Source organism: Micromys minutus (genome assembly GCF_963924665.1).
Source record: "Micromys minutus genome assembly, chromosome: 23".
Classification (NCBI taxonomy): domain Eukaryota; kingdom Metazoa; phylum Chordata; class Mammalia; order Rodentia; family Muridae; genus Micromys; species Micromys minutus.
The window spans coordinates 23,192,381-23,205,533 of NC_137958.1; the positions used below are offsets into that span (position 1 = coordinate 23,192,381).

The following is a 13,153-nucleotide window of genomic DNA, read 5'->3' on the forward strand; positions in this document are numbered from 1 at the left end:
CAACCTAGCCCCATGGATGGTTCTGCCTATAGAAATCTGGGCCCTCCCATGTCAATCATTATTCAAGAAAATGCCCCGTGGGCATGTCTGCAGGCCAGTCTAATACAGGTAGTTCAAAGAAGACACCCTCTGTCTGAGTAGGTCTAATTTTATTCGGAGTTCACAAATCTATGACAGGTAATAACACCAGAATCAAAACAGCCCACTTGCCATGTGGACTTTGACAAAAGTCAATGGTTATACAGTACCCTTGGATGGATCTGGCTGGTTCTTAGCAGGGGTAGAGAGAAGAAATTTTGTCATGTCGGTCTCTGCATGAATGCCCTTTGTACAGGTGTAGGTAGGTGGTTGTTCCTAGGAGAAACCAGTAGCCCTCCCTTTCAGCTCTCTCACACCCAACCTCTTAGTGATAATTACCAACCTTAACCTGCTTAATTTCCACCGTAAAGTTCCCGTTCACCTAACTTACACCTCCTTCTTTATTATGTCTATTCTTTTAATGCTCCCTAAAAGGAGGACAGGAAATGGCTTGCTTTGTTTGCTGTGTCACATCTGCATCTGCAGCTGTGCATTGCTGGCTCTCTGTCAGTTCACACTGAGCAAATGAAGGAAGGTGGCCTCAGATCGCAGATGATTGGCTCCTGTACCCAGAATGCATGCATCTCCTCTGTATGAGTTATTGAATCTCGGTGGGCTACAGCCTCTCTCCTGCACAGTGAAGATGGTCACCGCTTCTCCCTCGTACAGTTTTGGGAAGATTTAGTTAATAGCAAGTTGTTGAAATATGCTTCCTCCGATTACCAAAGCACTTGGATGGTAGGAGGCCATTCTTGGTGGAATCTCAGGCAACCTGTGACTCCTGAGTCATCCAGGTGTCTTTTGCTCTTGGCGGCTTTGTCGCTATTTTCCCCAGACTAGATGTCTGTGTATGTTAGGCAAATGCTCAACTACCAAGCTGTATTCTTACCTGCCGTTCTTTTCAACATTTGACTTGGGGACAGGAGCTCACCAAGTTCCCCAGGTCAACCTTGAACCTGTGATCTTCTTGCTGCCATTTTTAAATACTTGGGATTGCAAGCGTAGGGTACCACTTGCAGCATCTGAGACTTGTTTTAATATTTGAAGCACTGGGATTAAAGGAATATACCTGCAGTCAGACTTGAGATTTGTTTTCAATATGGCCCCCAGAGCCCCAGCCTAGAAGTCTGAAGAGGGTTCTTCAAGGCCTACTACACTTTCACAGATACTCTAAGTCACCTTTGTATAGTAAGTCTCAGGATTTTATATTAGAAGAACAATGGAAAACATATAGAGTATGCAGAAAGGCATGGAGTTCAAGGTGGGAGGGTCTCGCTGTGGGGAGCCTTTGCCTTGCAGAAGTGTGTGTGTGTGTGTGTGTGTGTGTGTGTGTGTTTTGTATGCCTGTGTGATGTGCCACATATCTCGTGATGATGGATAGGCTTGGGAAATAGATGCTAAATGAAACTGTGCCTGTGCTGCTGACCCTACGGTGATCTTGCTCTGGATGAGACTCAATGGCCTTGTGTAATTATTTTCTTGTACTTGGCAGTGGGATGTTCTACGATGGGAACCACACGTATCTCATTGAGCCGGAAGAGAACGAGATGTCCCAAGTAAGTGCTCTCTTTGTAGCGCAAATGTCGCTCTCAGTGCATAGACTTTCATTCGTCTTTTCCACTCTTTCTACAGTCTTTATATTTTTGTATTGTTAGAGACAGGATCACACACACACACACACACACACACACACACACACACACACACACACACACAGATGTGAAGCAAATTAAGCACACACGTTTTTCTATTTGATTTTCTTGCCCTTCCTCTCTTCTGTTGGAAATACTTCCCCTGAAGTGAGATCTGAAGCCACACTTCTCTCTGTGCCTTACTTTAGACAACAACACCAATACCGTAGGCTAGGCTGTGACATCACAAATCAACATGCCCGTAAGGTTGGTGTCCTGTGCGCTCTCTCCTTGGGAGGCAGGTGGTTGCCTTCCTCATGTACTTTTACTTGCCAGAGAGAGTTTTGATTATCTCTTCCTCGACCTATGAGGGAACCAGCCATCTTGATTTGGGTGCCACCCTCCCAACCTTATTTAATATTTACCCTTCTCTTATGAGCCCTCTCTGCATGTACAATGGCATGACCTTACAACCATCACCATCAGTGGGTTTCTGTGAGTCTGGGATGTGATACATACATTCAGTCCATATATGTACTGGAGATATATGTACTGTACAGAACCACAGATGTGTATTCTCCCCCTCTTTCCCTTCTGGATCCCACACTTCTCTACATGACTTGTTGTTGTCAAAGCTCGATGCCTGCGAAGTTTACAGAAACCCAGGACTTTTTAATTTTCTTCTTGTAGGAGTTGATACATTTATTTGGTACAAATTAGGCAAGGATTGAGTTAACATTTAGACTGCAGTAGCCTTGTTGGTCTTTGGCTAATTTCAGACATGATAGTCTGTGGGGAGATATAGTTTTTAATCCCTGCTTTGCATATACAAATGAACTTCCTTGAATCACGAAGAATTGGCCCAACACTTACAGAAGAGCTAATTTCCAGGAACACGCGTTATTTTGCCACCTGTCAAACAGCGCTGCTGGGGAAACCATCTGACTAGTGTACCAACTAAGACGGGCCTCACTGTGCATGGCACTGACAATTTAGAGGTTATACATACCTTACATACTGTAACATTCTAATCTTTTAGCACTTAGACGTGGCCACATGAAATTTGAATGCTTAGTAATTTTTCTTAGAAGGGAAAGTGTTGCGCTTTTCTCTTGCTTTCTAGCGCTCTCTATGTGTGGATTCTGGGCATTGCTGTGTCTGTCATCTTGCTTACAGTCATCAGGAAGATTGGTAGCTCAGCATTCACTGCCTACTGGAGCTATCTGGCTCTTGAAGTGGGGACAGGGGTCTGGGAAAGGAGCCAATCCTTAAGCCATTTTCCTAGATGCCTTACATTCCCTTGGGCTAATAGGTCCATTCATTTATTTTCCATGACTTCCTCTTTGGCTCTTCTGCCTATGAGGCATTTTGGTTGTAATTGGGGGCCCGCCATAGTGGTGGAAGTAGGCACTCTTCATGGGGACTGTGCAGTCTGGGCTCATGGCCTCTCAAAAAGCTGGAGAATTTGTACTCAGGCTACCGTCCTTTTAGGGGCCTAGCTTCTCCAGCTACGATTGCCTGAATCTGAAGATACTGTTTCAGATGCGCTTAATCTCTACCCTGTGTTGTTGCAGGAGGAGTCTAAGTTTCACTCCGTGTACAAATCCAGACTGTTTGAATTTCCCCTGGATGACCTTCCATCTGGTAAGTTATTCCTATTGGGAATTTTTAAAAATGGCAACCCAGTAACTCAGTTACTACTTTAGACTCAATATATATGCTGAACACGAATTTACAATTGCTCATGGCATTTTTGAGGGACTGTCAAGTTGCGTTGAAGGAAGGAATAAAATACAAACTAGCTTCTTATTTACAACCGCGAGGTTCAGAAAGATACGGCTTAAGCGCACAGGAGGAACACTTAAGAAATTAAGATTCAATGTTAGGAATTAGAAGAGACAGTTGTAAAGATGGGAACTGATGTGGAAATCCACCCTGGTGGTGAAATGATGGTTCTCTGAACATAGGCATGAGTCATTAGCTCCCCGAATGTGCTATTTCTCTATCTATCGCTCTGTGCTCGAGCATTAAAAACAAAAGCTGTTATAGCTTAACGCTTTATATATGTGTGTGCTACTTATGAAACTGGCACAGGTTTCCCTCTCATTTATGTGTACAGTTTAATCTTTATAGATGTTGGTTGGAGAGGTACATCTGCATGTTATATGACAAGCAGAACAGCCCTTGGAGCTAGGACCCCATGTTTGTAGAAATTTGAAAGGGACATAATCTGTCTTTTGCTCCTTGTAATCAATTTAGCTTTTGCAATAACTTTGTATGGTAATGTAACTCATTTGTTTGTTTTTGCTTTTGTACATGAACTAGGGGTTCACCTTGTTTCATTTCCAGGGTCTCACAGCTAACTATTAAAGGACAAGGATTATGATTTTGGGAAGATTGCTGTGAGAGAGTCGCAGGAAACCATAGGGGGAAAATGGCCAACCTAAGAGCAAATCCAAACTACCATTAGAAAAACAGTTAATAGTTTCTGTCATTGTGTTAGAGAATGACGTGAATGTTAGATTCTAATCTCGTTCCTCTCTAGAATGAGGCTGTGAGTCATCAGCTTCTTGTAGTTTCCCTAAAGAGGAACTAACACTTTCTACTTTGGTAAAGGGATAGAAAGTCCCATTTGGTGGGACTCACTATTTTGGAGGCCAGGAAGATTGTTCGGTGGGAAATGGCATTTACCATGCAAGCCTGGTGATCTGACTTCTGTCCCCAGAACCCACATGAATATTACAGAGCAATGATTCAAAGTTGTCCTCTGACCTCCACATGAGGTATGGCACATGCATGTCCCACCTGTGCCACACATACCAAACAATTAAAGTTGAAAAAGAGTCCACTACTTGGAAAAGTCTGAGGGTAAACACAGGTACTCCCGCTTTACAAGACTCATACTGTGCTTTCACCAACTTTGTGAAACTTTGTAATGCCAGTTATAGGAACAAAATAAATCTTGAATGGCTGTGTACAAATAAAACTACAATGTAGTAGTTCTTCCTGGAAGCAATCAGCATTGATTAATATTTAAAATAATAAAGTTTCCCTACCAAAGACCTCAGTATCGGAGTGCTACAATGTAGCCTTATGCTTTTTTTTTTTAAACTTTGTTTAGAGCTCCTTTTCAGAGATAATTACAGAAGTGACTTGGCACTTTCTTTTCTTTGCTTTTTTCTTTTTTTTCTTTCTTCTCTCAGGGTTCAACTCTGTAGCCCACCTCAGCCTCAGGCTTGCAAAGATCCTTCTGCCCTAGCCTCCCTGGTGCTGAGTTTGAGGCTCTGCTCCGCCCCTTTCTAGTTTTCCAATCAGAGGTTGCCTATGATTTAAGAGTAGCATTGTCTTTCAAGGTTACTTACCATTCACTATGACAAACAAGACAAACAAGAAATGGTCAAGTTCTTTTTTCTTTAATTTTAGGTTGAATGTAATTGAACAGTGTTATGGGCACCAGCACCGCCTTCAACTCACCTGTTGTGTATTTCCTAGACATAGAAATAATGTAATTAGGTTTTGCCAGATCGTTTGACCATAGTTCCTTTTATTTTTCTGTGACATGGCTCTCAGGACCACTGTTCCTTAGAACACATTTTGGAGAATAAAAAGAATCTTGTTTTCAGTGGACTAGTTGACGCTTCAAAAACTGATGTGCACAAAACATAAGTCCTGTGTATGACTCTGGCTCTGTGTGTGCCCTATTGACTGTATCCATGCCCTTATGTATCCCTGTTGGGATACAATGTTTTATTACTGAGCCACTTCCAGTTCCCCCAGCTTGCCTTCCACTTCTGCAATTTCTTTTCTGCTTATTTTTCCTATTGACTAGTCTTGCCTTTAGTAGGACCTAAAACATAGAACCACATGTTATATTTTTTATCTTTTGCTTAGCATATGCCTATGAGGTTTATGTTGTCAAAAGTAGCAATTGTTTGTTGATTTTCTTATTGAATTTATTCTGTGGTATGAATACAGTAAGTTCTTATTAATTATGCTGATTGGCATTCGGGTTTTTTTCCAGTTTGAGGCTATTATTAATAAGCAACCATGAACATTTTTGTATAAGTCTTTTCTTTTTCTTTCTTTCCATGGTTCTCTCCTCCCTGTATTTCTATTTTTGTAGAAGCATGTTTTTATTTCTTCTAGTACATACCCATGGATGGCCTGGGAAGGTTTATGTGTAGCTTGGGCTCAGTGTCACCAAACTTCAGCCTGTACCTGCTGGTGGCTATACATTGCTGGCCTCAACTCAGAGCCTCGAACTTAGGACATTTTGGGACAGTTCTGAGACTTCACTTCCAGCATGTCCCCCAGACATGCCAATTTTATTAACCTAAGGATTCTAATTTGAAAACCGTTGTTTTATGAGAACTTGTTGAGTTGTTTCTTCAGAGTGGCTATGTCATTGTACGCTCACTTCAGCACCATGTGGCAGGAGGAATTGCTCCAAAACTCAAGTACCAGGTATTGAGGAATTTCTGCGGTGCTCAAGCTTTGCCAGCCGTTCCAGGGAGCATGCCGCTGTGCTACTGAGCTTTCACAGGGAGGATTTTGGACTGCTGATACATAGTGTAGGCCTACTAGTTGCCAGTCCTAGTTGTCTCTTCTAGTTTGTTGCATTGTAGAAGGATTTGCATAGTCTACATTTGACCTCAGCCAAAAGTTAAAGCAAAATGATGATATAGGCTGAATAAAAGGCTTTTGTCAGATGTATTATCAACACTGAATTATTTGGATTATCATAAAGTATTCCTTTGACTCTGTTTTTTGAGATACTCATTGCCTATTTATTTATTTGGTCTACTGTGACTTTATACTGTGTTTTGAGATCAGATACCGTACTTCCTTCAGTTTTTCTTTTCAAATTAATTCAATTCTTCTAGGTTCTTTGCATTTTCAAACAGGTTTTAGAACCCACTTGTCAGTTTCTATGATTCCTCTTAACTTCTTAATAGACTGTATTTAATGTTTATATTAACTGTGGAAAAACAAGTTAGTGATGAGTCTTTCAGTTCGTGGGTATAACAATGCATGTTTTCCCATATATTTTAGGCTTGTTGTTGTTTTGTTTTGCATGAAGCCCTGGTTTAACCTCTAGCTCCAAATACAACAAAAAACTAATTTTTCCAGGCCCTTCTGGAAATACTGAATTACAAAAGATGAAATAGTTATGCTTGAGGCAGAAGCCTAGCATAGCTGTCCTCTGAGCAGTTCTAGCCTGCAGCTGACTGAGACAGATGCAGATGCCATAGCCAAACACTGCTCATAGGTCGGGGACTCTTATGGAAGAGTTGGGGAAGGACTGAAGGCTCTGCAGGGGATAGGAACCCCACAGGAAGACCAACAGAGTAAACTAACCTGTACTGGGGAGACTCTCAGACTGAGTCTCCAACCAAAGAGCTCACACAGGCTGGATGGAGGCCTCTGGCATGTATGTAGCAGAAGGTGGGAGAGGATACACCAATTTCTGAAGAGACTTGAATGTGATAGGGTGGGGGAATATCCAGGGAGGGCCCAACCCTGTCAGAGGCAAAAGAGAGAGGGAAGGAGGAAGGGGGAAGGACTCTGGGATGGGGGCGGGGTAGAGCAGCATTTGGAATATAACTAACCAAATTATAAATAAATAAAACATCACACTTCAAAATTTTCATTCCTTTTTATCAAGGGCTTTCGTGTTTGTTTTTGTTTATTTCAATGCCTCATGTAACTCAGCCTTTCTCATGTTATATAGTTAAGACTTGCTTTGTATCCCTAATCCCACCACTGCTGCTGCCCTGGAGGACATTCCTGCAACTGTGCTAACTAGTCAGTGCAGACAAAAGAGACCAGTGGGATGGGCGTCCTCCAACCTTCCCTGCCTTTTGGGGGGTAGAGAGGATTACAAATAAATAGGAACAGGTATAAAACAAAGAAGCATTGTAAAGACATTTATGATTTCTGTTTGTGTTAGCCATTTCTAGTATAAAAGTTGCTGTGGCTAAACATTTATTATTTCACAATCTCTGAGAGTCACGTACCTGCATGTGGCTTAGCAGAATGGCCATCACTGGTTTTTTAACTGTCAGCTGGAGTTATAACTTCCTTTGAAGGCTCTAATACCAGGGGTCAGGTCTGAGCTTGCTCATCAGTGATTGGAAGAAGTGTTGCATCTTTTGGGTGAACAGATGCTTTCAGTATTACATACCAACCCCCATTTATTTATTTATTTATTTATTTATTTATTTATTTATTTGTCCTAAAGTTACCTATCTGGTATTAATGTGCCAGATGAATTAAGATAAGACTGTTTTCATTCTTTGAGAATTTCACAATGCATATATTTCGATCATGTTTCCCCTCCCCCAGTCTTTACCCTGACTCCTCCCAGACCAACCCCTACTTCCTCAGTCTTATCATTTTAAAAAGTTATTAAAAAAAAAAAAAGACCAAGAAACCCCCAAGTTAAGTTTGCATTACTCGTGTACTTGTGGGTAAGCGGGTCCGTACCACGCCTGTCTTTCTAGGCCATCATTACCTCACTCAGGGAAAATTTTTTGTTGTTGGTTCCCTCTGTTTGCTCCACTACATAGAAAGTCCTTCTTTATACCTAGCCTAGAGCCCAGAGACAAATCCATAGGCTTGATAGGATGTGTGGTTCCAACCTGCCAGGGACTCAGACCGCTGCATTGCCCGGCAGCAACAAGGAAGGCCTTGGATAAGTTTGTCATGGGCCGAGTGCCTATGGGACACAGCTGAGTCGGCGTTTCAGTGTTCTCTGTTAAGAGTGTGCAGCGTTTGCTTCCCGTTTTCCTCTTCAATTTGCAGCCCCTAGAGAAGGTTAATGACGGAAGAGACAGTCGGTTGTCTACTTAACAAGTCTTAAATAAAGAATGTGTTGCTATTTTTAGTACGGCTATAAAAAAATGACATGAATCAGGACAGGCGTGTTTGAGCTTTCTCGTGTTGTGTTTGCCCACTAGATACTTATTTGTGGTTAACATAACAGGATTGCTCAATATACTCCCTAAGTCTAAAGAAGAACTAAGGAAGCTTTGCCTGCTACCAAAGAAGTCTGGGAAATGCACTGTCTGTTCTCATTTCCTTGTAGAATTTCAACGGGTAAACATCACTCCCCCCCAGTTAATTTCGAAGCCGAGACTAAAGCGGAGGAAACGGCAGGTATGTGTTTGCAGGAGTAAAGCCGTGATATTTAGAGCACATGGCAGCTGGCGATCCTTTGAGTCTACACTGCAGCCGTTTGTGAGGGTGGGGAGACAGGGCCGGTGACAGATGCATGCAAGCAGCAGTAGGGTTGCCTCATCTTCTATGAGGTGGCTAGACTATGAGGATCATGGATTCCTCGTTTCTGTGGATCACGACAGCTCTGCTTGAAGTAAGGTTGTCTTCCCATGCTCAGACATGAACCACGTCACAGGCTCTTCTTTGCTATTCCTGACAGGTTTTGAAGCCACAAAACACACTCTTCTCACTCTAGCTGTCTCTGACTTTCTATAAATGAGAACAGAGCGTTAACACTGGCCAACTGTGCATTGCAGTGATAGCAGCTGTCCATTAGGAACCTTAAACCACAGAGGCAGCTAGTGCTTTCTCCCGACTCTCACATCTGAAGATGGCGTGTCCTGTGTCACACGGTTAACAAATGGTTAACAAAAGATCTGGCTGTCGGAGGTCAAGCCAGCCAGTGACACTTGTGGGGGCCTCCGTGTGTGTGTGTGTGTGTGTGTGTGTGTGTGTGTGTGTGTGTGGCATAAGGAACATCTGAGGAAGGAAACAGACGGCCACTAAAGTGAATTGCTGAAGGTTGTGTGAAGAACTTTATAGAGAGCACAGGGTAATACACATGCGTGTGCTTGTCCCTCATACACATGTCAGCCTCCATCTGGTCTACCAGGACTGAACCGAGTGATGCTCACATGCCAAGTGAGTGTTCTGCCACTGGGCTAGAGTCTGCTTAAGTTGTCCAGTATGGACTTGCACCTGCTCTATAGGCAGCTGTAGAACTTATAGTCCTTCTGTCTCAGCCTCCCCAGTAACTGATATGAAGACGCTTGCTGTCATTGCCTTTACACAAAGCAGCTACTGTTTTGTTTCCTTTTGCTGTTTGGCAGGGCCTCAATCTGTAGCCCCAGGTGACTTCAGATTCACAGCATCCATCCTGCCCTAGACTCCTTGGTGCTGGGATTACAGGCATAGGTTTTCATGCCTGGTAAAACTAGAATGTATTTTTAGACAGACTTTTATGTGAATTATACTTGTTAATTTTTGCTAAAAAACTTATCATGTGCTTGACCATTTTATAAGAATTTTAGCTGCTTAACTGAAGAATTTGACAAAATATTAACACATTTGCTCCTCATGATTTTCTTTTAAAGAAGGTACTGTTATGACCCCTATGTGTTGAGGGGGGCAGATTGCACACAGCTTAAGAAGGAGCTGGGATTCTGATCTAGAAAGTCTGGTCCCACAGGTATCTCTCAGTGCACAGAGTCTCTGAACCACACCCTCAGAAGCCTGTGTGTTCTACAAGCCACTCCCTTCTTTAGATACAGACACATGGATGTCTTGAGTTAAATCAAGGTAGAAACAATTTTCATGAAGATTTAATTTACAAAGTTGCTTTTTATTATTCATTCTGAGTGGGCAGATTAGGAGAAAGATCCTCTTAGCGTGCCCTGAAGTTCTAAGCATCACAATTTCTTGTACTTTGCTAAGAATGGTCTTTGGGACTCATGAGACTGAGTTTGTGTGATACTGTGTGGTTCAAAAGGAAGTCCAAGGCATTGAGAAAAATGCTGGGGCTCACCAGAATACCTGCTAGATTAGTAAGTCCACAGGGAATGAGAAAGATCTTTCTCTACTAGGGATTTTTTTTCCCTTTAAAGAATATTGTCATTTGTTGCAATCTAGTGTTCTGTTTAGTTTTTAAATACAAAAATGTAGTCCATCATTCTTACAATTGGCATTGTAAGTGTTTTTCTTTTTTTAAAGACTAGAGAATACATTTAGAAAGAGACAAAAATCTATGAAGCAGTATATTTTTAGATTGTTAAAAATACGCCACTCGTCCCTGTATTGATTCTGGTTTGATTTGATGCTGTGCTTTCATCACAGAAATAGTCTTCGAGTAAGTGAACAAGATTTACTGAAGGGAAAATAAAGGCTATCGAACCCGGTCATCATAAAAGAAAAGTCAGTTTCACGGGTCTTGATAATGATTGTGAGATAGGTGGGCAGCGGGATGGGTTCCCCGATAGCTTTTGCTTGTAGTATTGATTGATTGTGGTTTTGAAAATACAGAGAATTTGTTGACACTTGGGAGTGTCCGTGATATGCTGGCCACACCTCTACAGCTTGGGGAGGATCCTATGAACCATCCCAGAGGAAAGCCATGGCCACTTTTAGATGTGGAGACCCCTCAGAAAAAAGTGTCAATCCCATCACTGTCAGAAACACTGTTAGAATTGAACTAACACAAGAAGAATGCTTTGCCAGCATCACGTTTCCATGCCATTGTTAGATAAAAATGTTCTATCTAATGTGAGGACACGTGTGAAAGACATAGGCATGTGAAACATATATTCATATTTAATTGTATTTGTGTGACCGTTCTGGGGAAACCCTGCTCATTTGCTGTACCTCCATGGAAGAAGGAAATCCAGGTCAGAGGACAAGGTTGGTCTTGGTTTTCTAATTCCTTATAGATTTTTCTCAATCCATTCATGTATTGCATCTATTCAAAACCTCAGGAAATTGATGAGGACTTAAGTTAATGCTGAAGGAAAGAGGGAACTTTTGTGTCACTGACTTCTCCCGTGCCTTTTTTTTTTTTTTTTTTTTTTTTGTAGCAAAGTTTAAAGGCTTAATCTTTTTGTTCACTGTGTTATAGCTTCTTCGATTTCCTCGGAATGTAGAGGAGGAAACCAAATATATTGAACTGATGATTGTGAATGATCATCTCATGGTAAGATCTGCCTCCCAATTTCTTTCTGTGCTTGCCTGCTCCTGGGTGTTATGTAAAAACTGTTTAGAAGAAACAAAATCTCATCCAGTTGTCACTAGGAAAAAGTCATTTGTGTAAATACACAGACATACAAACTCACACAGACACACATTCACACATATACATATATACATATACACAGATACATAGACCACATACACACACACATATATACATGCACACATACATACATTTACACACATACACACATACAAACACACACACCACTTTTGGAAGCTGGAGGACAGTTTCATTAGAACTTAAGACAAACAGGCTATGAGTGTTGACAGCAGGCCTTTGTGTTACCACATTGTGCGTGTGAGGTCTACTATCCACACCAAGCTGTCACAAGTGGGGAGGGGAGTTTTAGGGAAGAGTAAACAGGCCCAATGAAGTGTATTTTTGATTAGGAACAACTTAGAAATAGAAAACATGTTTAGGTGGAAGCAACTAGCAATTTTTATTTTATGAAGGTCCAAAATAGTTTTTTTTAATATATTTTATATATTAGGTATATATAATAGTTGTGACATTGTCATGTGTCTGTAATGTATTTTGATTGGATTCACCTCCTTACGCCTCCCCTCTCCATGTCTTCTCCTTTACTTTAGTTTTCAGAGAGCACTTGGCCTCTCAGATTTCCTGTTCCAAAATGGCTAGGAAGGCGTCTTGCACCTAGGACGTCTCTAATGCCTGAACCTTTTGCTTAGGCTTGGATTCTGTGCCCCAAGTTAGGTACTCAGTTTGGTTCTCCCTCTCCCATCCCTGCTTATTCCCTTCTTTTCTCAGTGAGCCACGTGTGTGTGTGTGTGTGTGTGTGTGTGTGTGTGTGTGGTTTGTTTTACACAATGTATTTCACTAGGGGTGTTCTCTGGAGCACAGTTAAGAGTTCGTAGGAGCATGAGAACCTGCCTTATCCACCATTTGTCCTCAGTGTTTGCCATGTGAAGGTGCCACTTTAAAAAAATAGACACTTGGTTTTATATGATAAACCATAACTTTTAGAATACCACAGAGGCCAAGCAACCCAAACACATGACCCACATTTGCTCTGAGCCATCTCCTTGTGATTTTTACCTCAGGGTTTCTTCTTCCTCCAAAACCATATCGAACTTGTAGAATCTTACACGTAGGCTGCATTTTCATTTACTGGCTTACTTTGTATGACTTATAGATCATTACATCTTTCAAAACAACAACCCCCCCACAATAAACCTATAAAGTTGATAGAGTGGGCAGATATTTGTTTGTTTAATATGGGGAGGTGTGTTAGGGATTGAACCCAGAGCCTCATGTGCACCAAGCCTATATGATTCTCTGCATCCCAGCCCCTCGGTGGAACGTTTTGAGCCTTATTTCACACGTGAGATGATATCATCTTTTTCTGCAGTCCACAGCTTTCAACTTCAGGGTAGATGAGGAACAAGGCTCTACTCTGAGGTTT

At 41.8% G+C, this 13,153-nt stretch overlaps 1 protein-coding gene across 1 annotated transcript in view; it reads left to right on the forward strand.

Annotated features, from left to right (window-relative positions):
- ADAM22 (ADAM metallopeptidase domain 22) overlaps positions 1-13,153 on the forward strand; it is a 217,288-nt gene that overhangs the window by 144,181 nt on the left and 59,954 nt on the right. Inside the window, exons 6-9 of the mRNA XM_080936202.1 lie at positions 1,571-1,634; positions 3,284-3,353; positions 8,797-8,867; positions 11,596-11,670. Of these exons, the coding sequence (XP_080792328.1) occupies positions 1,571-1,634; positions 3,284-3,353; positions 8,797-8,867; positions 11,596-11,670 (280 nt within the window). The remainder of the gene's footprint in view (positions 1-1,570; positions 1,635-3,283; positions 3,354-8,796; positions 8,868-11,595; positions 11,671-13,153) is intronic.